The following is a 17,620-nucleotide window of genomic DNA, read 5'->3' on the forward strand; positions in this document are numbered from 1 at the left end:
ATAAATCCATCTCAAATTCCATATCTGCTTCAGCCCTGCTGTCTCAGGCAGATGTAGCTATAAAAGGTACAAAGGTGACCAGAGGGGTGGATCAGCTTCCAGGCAGTGGACAAGTAGATACACCGAGGCTCTTCTAGAAAGAAGGAGAGCAAGTGGGAACACAACATGCGTTTGTAAATTGCAAGGGGCATAAAGGAATGAATATTCACTTGTTATACCAGCCTTTGGAGGCACAAACAAATACGCAGAAAGCGAACAGCAAAAAGTAATGATGAGAGAAAACCCCACCAAATGCTGTTAAACAATGATAAATTGGCTAAAGAAAGAAGCAGCCGGTACTGTGGGTTCAGTGCAGCGAACAATCGGGGCACAAACATGTGTTGCTCTCCCCCCTCCCCTGGAATGCACTACAGGGACTCTCTTCTGAGCCTGTACAATTGCTCCTATATTTTTAAGCCGCTCAGACACTACCAGAGGTGTTACTCTGAAGATGGCTTTGGCTGGCCTGAAATAGAGTAAAAATATTTTCGAGGTTGCATAGCTGCCCCTTCCCGGTGGCCCCAACCTGAGAGCAGCCATCCCGGCGGGTGGCTCAGCCAACAGCCACAGGCTGCCACCTTTGGGTAGAGAACGACCAGACTGCCTGTGCGGCACCGGACACCGCAGCAGAAAACATCCAACTGGACAAACAAACCTCCTGGGCAGTGGTTAAAGAAGTGTGCAGTGTTCCTGCGTCACAGGAACACCTTCCCCAAAGAGCAGCTGGGCTGTGCGCAGCAGCTCACCCCGTGCGCGACAGCAGGGATAATTTTAGAGATAATTATTCTGTGGTTTTAGTACCGTGGCAGAAAGGGTTATTTTATGCCTATTGGAGTAAACTGTGTCCTCTCCCAATACATCTTTAGCACAATGGTTATGCTTTTTTGCTACTTATAAATCCAGTGCCTTTTTTTGTGCAAAGCTTGTTTCATCTGCGCTGCATGTAAAGTCACCCAGCCCTGTGAGGGAATCAAGCTAGGAAAAGAAGTGTAGCTTTTATCACTAAGCTCTCAATTTTAATATAAGGGGTATTTTAAAAAAAATAAGGTACAGATTGCTGAAAAACACCTACTTGGAGAATAGCATCAGGGTGTGTCCTGAGCACTAAGGGGATGCTGCACACTCAGCTGTTCTTTCAGGACTGAATGGCTCCATCCTTTTGCAACCTGCTTTAAGACATGACCGGTTTTCTTAGCAGGTTTACCATCTTTTGTCAATATTTGTAGTGAAGATACATCTGAAACTAGAGATATAGCCATTTGTGAAGGTGCTTCTTGTTCATCTTCCATCACATCTGGATTATTTGCATGAAGCAGTGATGTGTTTGCTCCTGAGCTCTTTAACGTGCAAGTCAGTTTGCATCCATTTTGCTTTGGACATCGTCCAAGCCTGGTCTGCTGTACTAATTTTTTCCAATAACATTAAACGCAAAAGAAATCACAGCAAAGATTTTATGAAGTATCTATTGAAAACCTCCCACTGCTTTGGCTCTGCTTTGGAGCCAGCTTTGTGAGCAGGAAACTGCCTGCATGGCCAGTGCCCCACTGCCCGCAGGGGGGCACCGACAGGGACCACAACCTCCCCCAAAGTGCCAAGGTGGCAGCCCAAGCAGCCAGGCATACTGTGCCCCACAGTGCCACACAAAGACGCTGAACCTGCACCAAAAGCCTGTTGAAGGAAGGGAAATAACCAGAGGTAACATTTGACAAGTTAGTTGTTTTTATTCAGCGCATTGGACTCATAATCACCACTTTCTCAACTAACATTTCATACATTCCTATGAAACCAATGCCAAGTCCAGACTCTTGCTAAAAATGCTCGGTGTAAAATATAAAGCAGTCTATCAAATATTTACTTCCAGAAGTATAGCTTAGAGCCCAGTAACAGGCTGTGTCCAGTGCATTTGGTGCTGGGTTGCAGCAGTGGGTGGAGAATTGGTTCAGTGACTCACAGTTGGTGCAGGGCTCCGTTTAAAAATTACTAGACCCAGCTCATTAACACCTCAGCCAATGTTTATCGGACTGCTGTAGAGCCCGGCCTTCTTCCCACAGCTGTTAAGTCAATTGTGCTGGTGTTTTAAGCACGGGTGGAGCTGCACTTATGAAATCCCTAACGCAGAACTACTGCAGCACTGGAAAAACTAATTTGGGCTGGGGGCAGCCTGCCTGTGCTCCGTGCTAAAGACAGTTGCTCCAGCAGCACAGTACACCTCACCCCATCCCCGCAACTGGGCTGGCAGCGGCAGTCAGAACAGCACAGCAAACCAAAGAGAAATGCAAAGTGCTCAGGCCTGACTATATGGGCAGAGTAAGACATTTTCAGAGTGAAGGGGTCTTACACTGCAAACCTCCAGGCAGGAATGCCTGCACGCACAACTAATCGGGCAGTTGTGTGGATGCTGAGGAATGCGGGCACTGGAGCATCCCTGCTGGGGTACATCCGTCAGCCCTGCACATGCTCTGCTCCCTCCTCTGTCTCCCACGCAGGCAGGTGCAGTGTCCTCAACCCTGTGCCATATGGGACAACGCAGAGAAGGCTCCACAGGTATGGCTTGGAGCTGGTCCCATTTCCCTCTTGCAGGAGTTCCCCTGGGGAGCATAGAGTGCTCTGGCACAGGGGCAGGGCTGGTGCCAGCCCTACAGCTCTGCAGCAGAGCACTCCCAGCAAATCCATCTCTGCTTATCCCCATCCACCACCCCACTCCTGTCCCACCTGCCCTGTGCTCTGGCCCCAGCTTTCATCCTGCCTCATCCCTGCGCTCAATCACTCATTCATTCTGCGTGCAAGGAAGTAGACGGCACATTGCCACGTTAACTATCTCAGAGAAAATCTATCGAGTTTTATTGAGCTGCCCATTACAGGGCCTGGACTGTTACTGCAGTCCCTGTGACGAGCATGTGGTGCTAAGGCATGGTGACCGTGCGGCCGGCGCTCCTGGCTGCTGTAAAGCGCCTCTTATTCCTCAGACCAGAGAACCTCTCATCCAGCGTCAGGCTGGTCTGCAGGGGAAAGGGAGAGCAAGTCAGTTCCACATCTTGTGACAAAGCACAGCCAAACTTGTAGCAGGGTATTGATTAGAGCCCATCAGTCAGGACGGTGCTTCACAGCCAGTTAGTCAATTAAACCACTCAGCACATGGAGACAAGGAGCTTGACAGACTGTACAGCTGGAAAACCTCCAAGCAGTGCCCAGCCCCAAGACACCAGGCGTCCTTGGCAAGAACAGGAGCAAGCAGATGGCATTTGAGCACAAGGCATCAAGTAAAACCAACCCGTCCAGACAAAAAACGCTGTCAATGAAGAAGGTGGAGCTGTATTTCTGACCTGCCCCAGGGCTCTTGGATCATACTTCAGTGTAAAATGTGGCATCAAGAAGGCCACCAAAGCAAAGAGAGCAAAGCCCAGAAGTGCTGTGTGTCTCTGAGGAGTGGCGAGCATCGACAGTGAGATTGTCCCACCAGGCAAGGCCTGCTCACAAGGAGCATCTCCCCACTCCATGCAAGCACATGGACAGGTCAAAGGGGGCCAAAAATGTGGGGAAAATTGGGCTGAGTCTGTAGTTGCGGAATAGTCTTCTCAGGTGTCTTCAGTTTTGTGAGCAACCTGGCCAACGTGGCTATAGGACTTTCCTCCTGGATTATGATAGATAAACCTAACTGGCAGCCCCAAAAACCCGAGGATCATGTTAACAGCTTAGTGGAAGGGCTGCTGCAGGGTGCAAAGTGCCATCTGTCCCATCGATGATCCTCTACCTGGTTGGCCATCGCACGAAAGTTGAATCTCAGCAGCACTCCCTTGGGCTGAGGCTTGGCTGTCCGTGGCGGAGGCCTCTGGCTTCGCAGGAATGGGCGCTTGGATCCGGGCCTGGGAAAAGCACAGATCTGCAGTCACTCAGAATGCTAAGACAGCTTGATTCCTCTCATCTGCAAACCAGCAGGGACTAAAGCAGGCACAAGCATGTCCCATGGCACGTCTCACGGCAGCCTGGGTGAGTCCAAAGGGTGCCAAGAGAGCTGCCATCCAGGCAGAGTTCCAGCATCAGGGACTGTGTCATATTAAGGGCATCATGGGGTGCTCTCTGCACCCAGGACATGCCAAGTGCCCTTACCTACCTTTCTTCCACCCCCTAGCTGGGTGCCAGGTCCTGCTGCTGCACTGGCTCAGCCCAGGGGTGAAGCTGCTCCCCTTCCAGCCTCTGCACTCCTTTTGCACAGAGAGTGCAGTGTGTCTCTTTGGGGCACACAGCGTTTCCCCCGCAACACCCCACAAACAGCCTGCCACCTCCCATGTGCTGCCAGCACTTCCATTTCTCCTTACTCTGGATAACAAATGAACCACCCAGTAATTACCAGTCTCGTTTCATACACACCAGGAAGGGAACAAGGTGTCATTTCCCATTTGTTTTGGGTCTGAAGCATTCATTGCGTACTTGTTATAGAAGAAACGAAGCTGCAATAATGCCAAAGGGATTTGAAATTATTTTTGTAGGGCTTCCACCCTAACAAATCACCTCATTTACTTACACGCCAATCTGGCCTGCCTGGGGATTAGCCACAGAAACTGTCAGAACTGCTCCAGGGCTGGGTTTCACTTGCCACCTGCCGAGACAGGGAGATGTATCCAGCTTCGATTTGAGTGTGAAAGAGCACGTTGTGTTTGCAGCACTCCTTTGTTCATCAATTACCTTCTCATCCTTGGTGGTTTCCCTTCTCCATTAGCATCCATCTGCTGTAAAATATATTTTTTTAAAAAAACATGACTAAAACAATTAGCTTTCAGAAATGATGTCTTTTCCAGTATTTCATTTGCTGTATCTGAATAGCTTTTCTTGCATATTGTCAAGAAATTTGCTAATCTTGGGTTTCCTGCTGCCACAGTAATCTGTATGAGGTGGCTTTACTTTGCCCTGCTTGTGCTGATGTATAAGCTGCCAGGCATACATTTAATACCTGCCCAGCTTTTAGTTTCCAGCTGCCAGAATATCAAGCGGCATTAAAAATTACCTGTCCTGCAAATACTTAACTAGGAATATATTCATTGTTAAAGTCATTCACCTCTCCCAGTTAATTCTGGAAGCAAACATACAACTGGGCAAAGACTGGTAAAACTGAAGCCTTGTCACCATGAGCAGGTTTCAGAAAGAAAAATCTCGATACTGACCCCTCTCCGAAAGCTGGCTTTGGAGAACCGCTGCTGCATCCGCTTCTGCTGGAAGGGTGGCCCCCTGTTTAGTAGGAAAGGCCTGCTGGTAAAGGAGCAGAGAGAAAAGGACATAGGTGAATATGATGCCGGGTCTCTCCTGAAGTTAAATGTTGAAATACCTAACCTGGTGTGGTATTAGAAAGCAAACGAGGCTGTGTGTTACCAAGTTCAGCCCAACAGGTTTTTCTGCCAGCAAAGAATTTCAGAGGAACTTGTTTTTCTGCTCAAACAAAACAGTAGCTTGTGTTTGTTCTGAACTCTTCTCATTAAAATAAAAGAAGAAAATAGTAGAAAAAAATCCAGTCAGAAGGGACCTCTGGAGGTCATTCAGTCCCTGCTCTGCTCAGAGCAGAGAAAGACAGGATTGCAGCGGAGCTTCCTTTTGAGCTGGGAGAGCATAAGGACCATGATGAGAAAACCACCAAGACTGCCCAGTGCCGGGCAGCCTGCCTTCGTCACAGCTCCCGGGGCACAACGTCTGCTCCTGCAGCCCCTCTCTGGGACAGGCTCTCTCCCTGCTAATCCCTTATGGCTGGAATCTGTATTTCCTGCTTTTATGAAGATAAATACTATTTCACCCTTCAGAAGTTTTCCCCAAAGCAACAGAGAAAAAGTTTAATCAAAATACAAAAGTCACATTTTCCATGCCTTCTAAAATAAAACGACAGATTTAATACCTGAATTATTAATTCTCAGCATGAGATTGGTTTATTTCCAGGTGTTTTCCTAACATACTCAGGGGTACTTTTCTCATGTGGCATGAGCACACAGCTGTGGTTGGCGCAGACCAGGAGCAGAGCCCCATGAGCTGCATAGCCACATCGCTGAAAATAAAAACAGCCTGAAGTTACCAAAGAGTTTTACCTTCTCCCTGGAGCCTGGGTGTTGGCAGCAGCTGCTCTGAATCTCTTGGGGCCTGGGGGTGGCCGTTGCCGTCCCTCCAGCTGCCCGCTGCCGCTGCTTTTGGCGAAAGCATTGTTCTTGTTGCCCTGTGAAAGAACAGCGAGAGCTCAGCAGTTGCCAACCACACCACGATCTCAGCGCATAAGGAGGGAGGAAGCACGAGCGACAGCACACAGCCATCCTTCCTTCCACTGACTGCCTGAAAAGCTGGTGCACTTATTTGGCTCTTTCTTTGGCTCTGCCAAGGGGGAAATGCCGCCTGCTCCAAGGAGCACATAGTGACTGCTGACACTGCAGCCGTTCCCTCGCTGCTCACGTTTGCATTCACCACCACTCACAACTGCTTCAGAGGGGGCTGTGTGCTCTGCATTCCCCATATTCTCATTCCCTTTCCTTCACAACTGCAACAGAACAACCCTGCTCTGTAAGTGGTTTGTGTTTGGGGTTTGTTTTTCTCCTTTGATATTTTCTTGATGGGGAAACTGATTCCTTGTTAAATCTATTAAAACTTGGTCTCTTCATGGAAGTCTTTTTCATCTATGGCAGGAATATTTCTACTGGCAGCATTGCAGTGTCAACATTTGGACTGAGTATACACCATTGTCAACAACCAGTAAGTGTGCCTTGGTTCCTGGGTATGAAACTACAAGTACCACACAGAATGCTCCATTTTAATGGTGCAGAAACATCAAAAAAATTAGCCCATGCAGAACAAATCTCACACAAGCCACGCTTAAAGCTTTGCTCAGCTTTCGTTTTAGTCATTGACCCTTTCTTGTTGGAATACCTACATTGCCTGGTCCAAGCCCTGAATCATGAAGGACATCAGAAGACCTCTCAGCAGTGTAGGTCCTCCAGCAATTACTTATAGAAACTGCCACAAGCTCTATCTCATTTATTAGTGTGGGACAACCACCATCACTGTTATTACCCACTAACTGAAATGTTTCCACATTCTTCCCACTTGGTTTATTTCTGCAAAATGGAAGCTTCCACAAAATTATGCCTCCTAGCAACTGCTTATTGCTTTCTGTTAATATCCAGCCACACTCAATATCTGAGTCATCATAATCTTTATTTTCAGGAATAATCACACTCCATGCACATGCACGCTCAGTTTAGGATTCTCTAATTTATACCCCCCAGGACCGAGATTAAATGTGCCACCATGATCACTGCTTTGGTGTTTTTTAAAAGCTCACTGAGCATACGTGACCACTTAATGGAGTGGATTTCCATCAGTGCGGCAAAAATCAACCCCTTCTCACAGAGGATTATCTACTTGATTTCCAACCTTCTACACCAAACCAGTGTAATATTAGAAGAAAGCTGTAATAATTACTTTAATGGTGAACATACCTTGTCTCCTATCTCAAGTCTTAAAAATAACTCAAAACCCAAATGAAACTATTTCAATCTTATTTGAAGTGTTTTTGAGCAGAGAAAAGACCTAAACATTTAAACTTGAAAAAGGGAAAGTGATGACTGAAGAAAAAATGGATTTTATACTGACGCATGTGGGCAATTTGACCGATGGTTACCACAATACTGGTAATCAGTGTCTCTGAGGAGGAAACCCAATTGCTTGTGAAAGGTATTTCTCTGAACCAAAGCCACCTGAAGCCAACAACAATCTGTCCTTTGACTTCACTGGACCTTGGAAAGTGCTCCGAGTGGAGGACAAATAATGGTGAATCTTAACATGCCTCTTCTAAATGATAATAGTAAGAGGAGATGACAAGGAATTTGTTTTCATGGAAATATTTTAAAGTCTTCTAAGAATACATTTTCTTTAAATCTTTTTTTTTTTCCATAAAACCCATGGGAACTAATTCAGTAAAATTATGCCAAGTCACAAGCCTATATAACCAACTGGAAAATTGCTGATTTATATGCATATGTGTCTGTACTCACCTATGCATACAAATGCTGTGCACAAGCATATAAAAGATGGTGCCTGTGAATTTTTTATGTAGATTGTTCTTTGAGGTGATCCAGGATCATAAAATCCAGCAGATTTCCATACAACATTTGGGAACAGCCATACCTCCTCCCCTACCTCTTGAGCTGATGCCTGGCGATTTAAAGGGCTCACTCCATTCAACATGGCAGCGGCTCTTCTCCTGGGACCAGGCAGAGTATTCCTGAATTGTCTTCGATTGTATTGTTGTTGTCCAAACCCTCTTCTAAAACGGTTAGGTCCTACAAAAATAAACTTTTATTTTATCATCCTTCAAAACTCAACTTAAAATTACCATCTTTCAAATTAATTACGAGGCTAACTTAATATGAGTATCTATATAAATAGAGATGCAAGAATCACATTAATTTATTCCAGAAAAGTAAATTAATTTTGCACACTACTAAATAATTTAACTTTCCAACGCCTCACTAACATTCTTATTATATGTAGGACTGACAAACTCGTTATTTGATTTGAAAGACTATCGAAGAGAAAACCCTTCCATGATTCTGATTCCTAATAAATGCAGGAACACTCGCATCAGGAAACCTGTCAATCTATTGTTAGAGCTCACATTGTTATCAATTAACTGTGAAATGGAAAAAGCCTTTTGATACAGGCATGCAAGTGACTCGAGCATCTGGAAGCCAACCCCACAGCAGCCTGGAATAGCTCTGAGAGCCCACATTATAGCACTTGATAAGGGAAGACTGCACCATAATTCTTATACATTATATATGTACATAATTTTCTCTATAGCTTGACATATCCTTACTTACTGCATATATTGAAGGGGTATCTTCTGCTGCTGTTTCACATACCTGCACAGTACATACACACCAACAGCCCATCTGGAATTTAATATTTTCCCATAAGACTGTTTATGATTTTGAGATGCAATGAGGTATCAAGCGAGACGATAACACTTCATCAGATGGAGGCACAGTGCATTAAAGCCTAATTACTTCCCATGATAAACTTCTGTATTAATAATGAAGTAGACATTTTCCGAGTTGCTATACCAGGGAAATATGCACAGATACTTGGAGGATTGTATAAATCAGGCATAATGCAGTGCATGGCAGAGGGCAGCAAGGGTACGGTTAAACCCCTGCACCATAGAGCAGAACCTCACTGGTACAAACCACAGAGCAGTTAGACAGTATATCGATCCTATGCCATCGATTCCTACGTCACAGTAATTTATAATGACTTGGAGCAATTAGAAGTGAAGTGTTTAGAGGCAGTGGTGACAATGCTGTTGGGGGCCATCGCGGCGGTGATTAATGAAGGCTCCAGCCCCAGGGCATAACACTGGTTATTGCCAGCATGGAATGCTACATGGGAATAGAAGTGAAGATGATTTGAGCTGCTCTGGCTCTAAAACAAAAGGGCAGCAGGGCATGCCCATAGGAAGCACCTTCCAAACAACATGTCCAGGTGCTGGTTGGAAACACTCACAAAAATGCAATGCTGTTCACAAGCTCTGTGGGGCCAGTAGTTTTATTCTTTGTAAACAATGCTCTCCCACCGTAGAAGTGCAGGGTTGTAAATGCTCCTCTCACAACAAATATCTGAATTTTGGCAACCTATGTCTTTTTACCAGATGTGGTCTTGCTGTGTTTAATGGCCCTTTTTTCCCCTCCTGGTTCTGTCCCCACGATTTATTTTTCCCTTTCTCGTTCCCTTTAACAACCACCCTGGGCTTGTCCCTCTTGCCTGTTTGCCAGGCTCCTCTCCCTGGGGCCACCAAGCCTTGCAACGCAGCTCTCCTGTGCCCTGGAGAGGACATCTCCTCTGCAGCAAGACTGAGCTCAGCTGCCTTTCCAGGGTATCTCATTGGTGCAACACAAGGGACCGACGCAAAAGGCAGCCTTGACTAGAAAATCACGCCTGTCAGACGGTTCATATTCAAGAGGCTCCGCTCAGCGGTGCGCTCAGGCATGCCTCAGCCACTGTAAACAATTAACGATAGAGCCTTCAGCCTCCAAGGGGTACCCCATGTACACCAGCTGGGGACCAAACCCTTGGTCTGTCGCATGTATCCTGAAGCGTGAGGTATCGCCGAAGGGAGGCTCCATCTTTGCAATAAGTCTGGCAAATATACATTAATGGAAGAACACTTAAATAAAACCCCACAGTGTCAGCAGCTGGGAAAGACCCTCCCCTTGTTTGGGTGCACACTAAGAGCCTTGTGCGGAGCACACCTGGGCTGGCCAAGAGTCCAGCCTGGGGAGAAGCTCCAAAGTCCGACAGAGTCTTTTTCTGAGGAGACTTGAAATTCAAATTTCTTGTCATTAAAAGCCATCTTTCTCCTACTGGGGAGATGGTTTAAGCTATATTCCCAGGAGGGATAACAGCACTTCAATTGCACAGATTCTCTTGCTGGTTTAATCGGCGTAATACCCTCCTCCATGTTCTGTCATTACAGTGCTGGGCTGTTCTGATTGTCATTTTGATAATGGTTATCAAATCCCAGCCCAAAACGGACCTCATTTCAGCAGAGACCGAAGTGAAATGAGCCCCTGAAGAATTATGGGTGAAATTCCCAGTCGTGATGAGCTTCTGAAAATTGCTACTGACATCGGCTCCACACAGCACAGTGGGTCTATGCTCTTGGCAGGGCTGAATTCAGACTCATTTATTAAAACCTAAGAAATACTAAGGCCAGCAGAAATAGTCCTAAAAACAAACAGAAAAGTTCTCCTTTCTAAGGAGTAGCTTAAAAAAAATTATTTCATTAACTCTGCATGCAGTAGTTGCTTGAGTGTATACGAATATCAAGGCTTCTGTTTTTGACAGAAAAATTAGTTTGCAAAGAGCAATTATCACCATTCTGTTTTGAACCAGAACGATTCTCGTTAAGGCAAAATGTGGTGGAGACCAAGAACAGGAGAGCGGGTGGCAGATTGGAGACAAGCAGGATCACTCCTAGGAATCCCACTGCCCTGATGTGCCATTGGCACTCCAAGGGAAGACTGTAAAGACATTGCTGCAAAATGTCATTAAAACCTTTAATGGATTTAGCAGTAATTTTAAAAAAAAAAAAAAAAAGCAAAATTTTGATAAAGATGGCACTTCATGCAGCAGATCACTTTGGTTTTGTAGCTAAAAGCTAGCGGAACCAAACATAGATTATTGTGTGATCACACAGTATTATAAAAAAACTCACCATAAAAATAGCTTGGTTGGCAAAAGCGACAAATTAGCTCAAATAACTGAGCTATCAAAGACAGTTACTGAAGGGGTAATTTAAATGTGTTCTGGGAAAAAGAGGATTAGGAAGAGGCATAATTAAAATATGCAAAGCCAAAGGGAATAGAGAATAGATATTAAGTCACTTTGAATTAGTAATTCATGTGAGAGTGGAAGGGAGAGAAATGGATGAATTTATGCTCTGAAAGGGCCCTGATAATCCATTGTCACAGGGAGAAAAGCTATTCAGAGACTGAGTGCATCTTATATGCACACAGGAATTAGATGGGAGAAGGATTTAGGAGATGTATTGTGTTACACAAATGTGTTTTCCAGGTTGGCAGGCCTCCACAATCCCAAGGCGCTCACCTACCTTGCAAATTCCTCTGCATCCAGGCACGGAAACGGGGCCGCCCGTACCCATATGCTGAATTCCTGTTCTTGACCTGCTGACTTCGCCTGTCCCCTGTGGCGCTGGCATCTGTTTGCTCTTTCCTGTGGCGTTTTATGATGTCATCTAGATCAAGATGGAAAAGGGGAAACCCATGAAACCTGCACGTTCTACCCACAATGATTTCTACTTCTGATGCTTGCAATTGTCTGCAGTAAAAATGGAGCTTGTGGATCTGCGAGCTTCACTGGCCAGGCACTAAAAGATTAAGCTTACCTCAGAAAGCATAGGATCAATTTACTCAGCTCCTGCAGGCTGGAGATTAGAGCGCACCAAATTATTTAAAAACATGCTGCCATCTGGCATGTATCCACCACGCGCAGGACGAAGATTTCAGACCCACGTCCCATCAAGGGATCTGATCCCGCATAGATTTCCCACAAGCATAAGGGAAAATGTTTTTGCAGGGGAGAGGGAGCTCAGTACTGGGTAGAGAATATTTTTTGAGAAAACCCGACTTGAGAGGCTTTGGGAGAGGTGGTCAAAGGGAAAAGAATGGACAGAAGCACCTAAGGGTGCAGCCACGCTGTGCCAGCTGCTCCAAGAGTCTCTGCCACATGTGGGATATGGGCACTGCCCTGTGCAGGGGACATCTGCATGCCTGATGTCTAAACAACTCAAATGTTATTCAAGTGTCATGCCAACGTAAGTGGGATGAATGTCTGCCTAGCCCCTACATTTGCAAAGCAAAGAACTACAGCTTGGTGCAGCAAAGGCTGCGATGTGAGGGCTGCAGGGAAGGAATCTCAGTTGTACAGGGTGACTGTCAAGAAAGGGGACATCAGGGCCCTGCAAACACTCATGGTTCACCAAGCAGCTGTAGGACAGTTTCCTTTCAGTTCCCATCTCCTGGGTGTTTCCCCAGGCACTGCTGCCGTAACCAGCTGCACACCCCCTGAGCTGCACTGAAGTGCTGTGTTTTACAATGGACAAGGGACACAAAGCAAGGTGGCAATCCACATGCACTATCCGGAATATCCCTGACAGGGTTCTGAAAGCTCATACCCATCCTGAACAAGAGTTTTCAACTGTTTAAAAGATGGTACTGGAAGCTGAGATATATGAACCATGCACGAACTACTTTTACATGCAGAGCTCTGTCAAGAAATACCTCAAAGACCCTCAGTTTTCAATGAGATCGTCTGAAAACAAGAGGATCTTCTTAATTCAAGGTGTTCTGATGAAGAAGAAAGGCAAAGGGACATCTCCTTATTAATTCATATTTTCCAATAATCTCCTCTTTCGACCTCAAACCTTTCAGAAAATATTTAGCAAGTAATAAAGCCACATCTGTTAAGCTCTAAGAAGAATGTTTTAACTTTAACAAATTACCGAGGAAAGAAGTGTCCAAATCAGGCCTTTTCCCAGACAGTGGCTGCTCCAGGTCTTTAATGAATCACTGGAGTGGAAGCACAGAAGTGCCATTAGCTTTCAAAGGGTGATTATCACGAACAGCACATCATACCTCCAGTGCTTATCACTTGTCATTTTCTATCAAGAAACTCCTGTGTCCAAATTAATGTAAAGCCCAGGGACAGCAATCGAGAGGAGATTTAAGAATAGACTGTGTGACTGCTTTTGTGATTTCTCCATCAAATCTGCCAGAAAGAGAGTGCTCTGTGAGAGGCTGGGCAATGTTCTCGGTATGGATGCGTTAACGTTATCGACTAAGTGTGCCTTTGGGACATGTGCTATCTGGGGCACAGACTGCTTCGAAGCGTATCAACAGCATCCCTGCCTGCTCTGTAAGGAAGTGGATGCAGGCATCCAAGGGTGGGCTATCTACAGTATGAGAAAGAACTCGTTGGGAATGGAGAAGAGATGAATGCTCAGCTGTCCGATCTGTTTTTGTTTGGGTATTAGTTGTTACTCTGTCTTTTGCACCCATAAATATGATGGGGTTAACAGAGCAATGTAATATGAGTACTATGTAAGGCTGGAAGGGATCCTGACAGGTCATTTAAGGTAGTCTATGCCCTCAAGACAGAATTAGATTGATCAGGGCAGCTTTAGAGTAACCCCCAGAGTTTCCCAAGACTGGTAGCCCATGCAAGGCCCAACGTATCTGAAAGCACAGAAATAAACACCTGACGGTAAAAGTACGAGGTCTTCACTAAGGCTCTTGTTTTCCACCTGTCTCTTCTGCCCTGAGTAAAGTGTGTTATGGATTGAATATGTAGGTGGACCGCAGAAGGTCTGACCAAGAGAAGCGCTAAGAGAGCAAAAGCAAAGAGTATCACACATCAAAATCACCACGGCAAAAAAACCCACCCTGAATTAAAAATTAGGAACCGAATATTTCTGTAAACCCTCACAGCACCATTAAAAGAACAGTGCATCAGCCAAGGGATCAGTCTGAGTTTGCAGTGGAAAATGTTCTGCTATTCCTGACAAGTGGCTCATTGCTGGGAAGAAATGACACAAGGTTTGGGTGAGGAAGCTGACCCGAAAACCGAAGGCGCCGCTGGACTTCGCAGAGATGTCACCATCATAATCTAACATGATCTATGGCCCGAGCGTCAGCGTCCAGGCCTCCCGAGTTAATACAAGGGCAGTTGTTTGCGCACAGTTCACATGTCCAGCGCCAGAGGAATGGGAGCATCACGAGCGAGCGGCTATAAATAGCTCCAAACGGCGCGCACCCCGGGGACATGGCTCGCACCGCTACTTCAATGGAGCTCTTTGCTCTGCCGCCCCCAGCCCGCGGCGCCCCCCCTCCCCGCCGGGGCCCGGAGCACTCGGGGTGCTCCCGGCAAAGCCCTGACACGGCCTCGAAGCCCCGATTCCGCCCCCCACGGCTGTCTCTGCCCTCCCCGCCGCGGGGTGCGGGCGCTGCGGGAGCGAACCGACCCCCGGGCGGGGCCCCTCCGCCCCGCAGGACCTACCCAGGGACATGTCGATCTCCTCGGCTGCCGGCGGCGACCCCGCCGAGGGGCTCGGACCCGGCTGCGCCCCCGCCGCCTCCATCGGCTCCCAACGCGACGCACCGCACAGTGCGCCTGCCTGGAATGTGCCGGCACCGCCACGGCCCCCGCCCCGGGAAGCCCTGCCCCGGGCAGCCCTGCCCCGGCACCCGAACAGCCGCTGGGAGCACTGGGACCTGCCCCAGTTAGCACTGCCCCGGCACCGCACACCCACTGGGAGCACTGGGACCTGCCCCAGTTAGCCCTGCCCGGCACCGCATACCCACTGGGAGCACTGGGACCCGCACACCCACTGGGAGCACTGGGACCTGCCCCAGTTAGCCCTGCCCCGGCACCGCACAGCCACTGGGAGCACTGGGACCCGCACACCCACTGGGAACACTGGGACCTGCCCCAGTTAGCCCTGCCCCGGCACCGCACACCCTCTGCTCCTGGGGATGCTTCCTCTTTGCCCAGCCCTGCTCTGCCTCTCTGCCACTCTGCACCCCAGCAGTCGCCCTCACATCCTCCCCATTTATTCACGGCATCCTTTCTCTCAGCACTTCCCTGCCAGCCCTCTCCTAAGCACCATATCCCTGCCTCAGTCCTAACACTCTTCCTCTTCTCTCCCTGAATCCTTCTCCTTTGGGGTTTACTCCAGGAGAAGACACATCTTCAAAACCCATCAATCGTTTCCAAGCAATGTAAAAGAAGGAATGACCTCGACTCATTTTGAAGGCGAGAAAAACAAGGTAACTTTACAAACTAGGGCACTTGTAGCTTGTATTCAGGCATGACGCCTGTTGTTTGTGAGCTTCTTGCGGAACAAGCATTTGTTTGGAATGGGTCTTTCAGTACCATCCCAATCACTCCCAGAAGTCAGATTCTTCAGGGGATCTTTCAGCCTCTGTGTCACTCTGGTCACAGCACTGGTGCTATTTTGCAGTTTGGATTCAAGCTAAAATGTGAGCTGTCATCTCCCTCTACTTTTAAAGCCAGATTTAAAAAACCAAACAAACAGAAAACAGCAAACAATATGGAAGAACTGGGAGAAAAATTACACCTCTTCCCAAGGGCCACCAGGAATCAAACGAATAGAATATTCTTTTCTGAAGTTTCTATATAATAAATGCTCTGAAATAATCTTCCACATCATATACATAAAGAAGGCCACACAAATCTCAGAACAAAGTTTGCATGCCCTGTGTTTTCAAGACGGTTTCTTTTTCATAGCTTGCATTTCAAATGGAAGAGAAATTTCTACATGCAAATAAACCAGGGCAAAGATTGCCTCCTGGTATGCGTATGGCTCTTGGCAAGATCAAGTGCTTCTGAAAGTGTTGTTTTAGGGAACTATGCTTTCACGGAGGAAAAGATGGGAAGAGTGTGGAGAGAGCAACAAATCACCTTAGCTGTCTTCTGCAACGACACTGCAGGATGATTCTTAAACCATTTTAATTAAGGCACTGAGGTTGTGACACCCCATTTCTAATTTTCTGTGATATTCAAGGTGTCCCACGGGTGGTGCTGCTCTTTGGGGAGCCCTGGCTGTAGTGCCCCCTTAGTCTGAGAGCTTTCCTTCAAAGGGAACCATTACAATTTCCCGTCAATTTAGTCAGAGCAGCTGGGGAAACTGTGGCTACTGGGAAAAGTATCCAGATAAGCCAAACCATTAGCCATGGACAGGGAGAGGAGGTCAGAGGGGTTGGAGAAGGGTTGTGGAAGGTGTCCAGCAGCCAGCTGTGGAGCAGCAGCTGCTGGAAGCCATGAGGGAATAGAGTCTCCAGCAAGAGTGTCTGGAGTCTCCTTTGGGTACAGGTCAGCCGTGTATTGAATGATCCATGTTTCCACACTGGGAAGAAGCTGGAGTTGGTCCCGCTGTGAGGACAGTGCAATCAAAGCTTTCATGGCTTTCTGCTAAATCCTGCGTACTTGTGAAAATCCAAAAGCAACAGCTGAGAGGTTTCTAATAATGTTTCTATTTAATCACATAAAAGTGAAACAAACATTTGAGACAGAAGGCAAAGGCAGGGTTTAAATATACCAAGATCAACTTCTAAAATAGTAGGTATTTTCAAATGGCGTTTTTTTTGCTGAGCTACAACACAGCCTTTGCAGTAAATTCAACTTCACCAGGTGACTAAATGAGAGGTTTAATTATCTGGTTTTTTCTGAAAGCATAGCTTTGAAGGCAGTGATAAAACCTTTACCAGCTGAATTTCTGCATCTGGGAAGTATCTGGATACGTACTCTGTTATCTCTCAACTGCCAGTCTGTGACCTCTTAACATCTTGGCAAGTGTCCCATTTGCTAGTATGTCTAAGCACTGCCATTAACTCAGTTCTGAGTAATTTCTCATATAAACAGTGTAGGTGACGCACGCTGGAGTTGGTGAAAAGGTCTTAAGAGCCAGAACCTCCGCTAAAGTGCAATCCCCCTGCACTAGAGAGGACTGCAAGTGTCTGCAGACAGACTTGACTCTGCGTCCTGGGAAAGGAATGTCAATAATGTGACTTTGTAAAGGTTAAAGTGGGGTTATTTAAAAAAAAAAAAAAAAAAAGAAATCAACAAATAAAAAAAGAATTTTGTCCTGCTCTCCTCTAGAACTGGTTGAAGATTCCCCTAGAACCTCTGCTGGAGGTGCCAGGTATTCCTTCCCTGGAGAGCACGGGCATAATGAATTTTCTCACAACGAGCAAGTGTTATTTTGGGGCACTGAGCCTTTAAATTTATCAGGTGCTCTTCTTGTCACATAATCAAACCAGAAGGAACCCTAGAAGGCTTTTAGCAAAAAACAAATAAAAATAGAAGTCAGTAGGAGAAGGGAACACATGCCAGCATTCAAAAAGTTGTATTATCTGAAATGTTTTCACAGTCTTTTAGTAGATTGAGTGAATCTTCCAAATGTTAAGTAACTCCTGATGATCACTGTTGCAAGAAGTCTTATGCCATGATATATAAATAT

The 17,620-nt window shown here is 46.5% G+C and overlaps 1 protein-coding gene across 4 annotated transcripts; it reads right to left on the bottom strand.

The window, feature by feature from the left end:
* Positions 1-1,740: 1,740 nt before the first annotated feature.
* Positions 1,741-14,841, bottom strand: LOC104063734 (UAP56-interacting factor). 4 transcript variants are annotated; one of them, XM_054075982.1, is made up of 9 exons: positions 14,638-14,841; positions 11,675-11,818; positions 8,203-8,345; positions 6,105-6,229; positions 5,199-5,280; positions 4,723-4,763; positions 4,562-4,636; positions 3,791-3,902; positions 1,741-3,038 (listed from the first exon to the last, which is right to left on the bottom strand). In XM_054075982.1, the coding sequence occupies exons 1-9, from the start codon at positions 14,717-14,719 to the stop codon at positions 2,943-2,945; spliced, it is 900 nt and encodes a 299-aa protein (XP_053931957.1). In that variant the 5' UTR covers positions 14,720-14,841; the 3' UTR covers positions 1,741-2,942. The 4 variants fall into 4 exon arrangements, with proteins under 4 accessions (XP_053931957.1, XP_053931956.1, XP_053931955.1 ...); XM_054075981.1 differs by having other exon boundaries at positions 1,742-3,038; positions 5,199-5,283; positions 14,638-14,838; XM_054075980.1 differs by having other exon boundaries at positions 1,742-3,038; positions 4,723-4,766; positions 14,638-14,832.
* Positions 14,842-17,620: the final 2,779 nt, after the last annotated feature.

This window comes from Cuculus canorus, chromosome 10 (genome assembly GCF_017976375.1).
Source record: "Cuculus canorus isolate bCucCan1 chromosome 10, bCucCan1.pri, whole genome shotgun sequence".
NCBI lineage: Eukaryota > Metazoa > Chordata > Aves > Cuculiformes > Cuculidae > Cuculus > Cuculus canorus.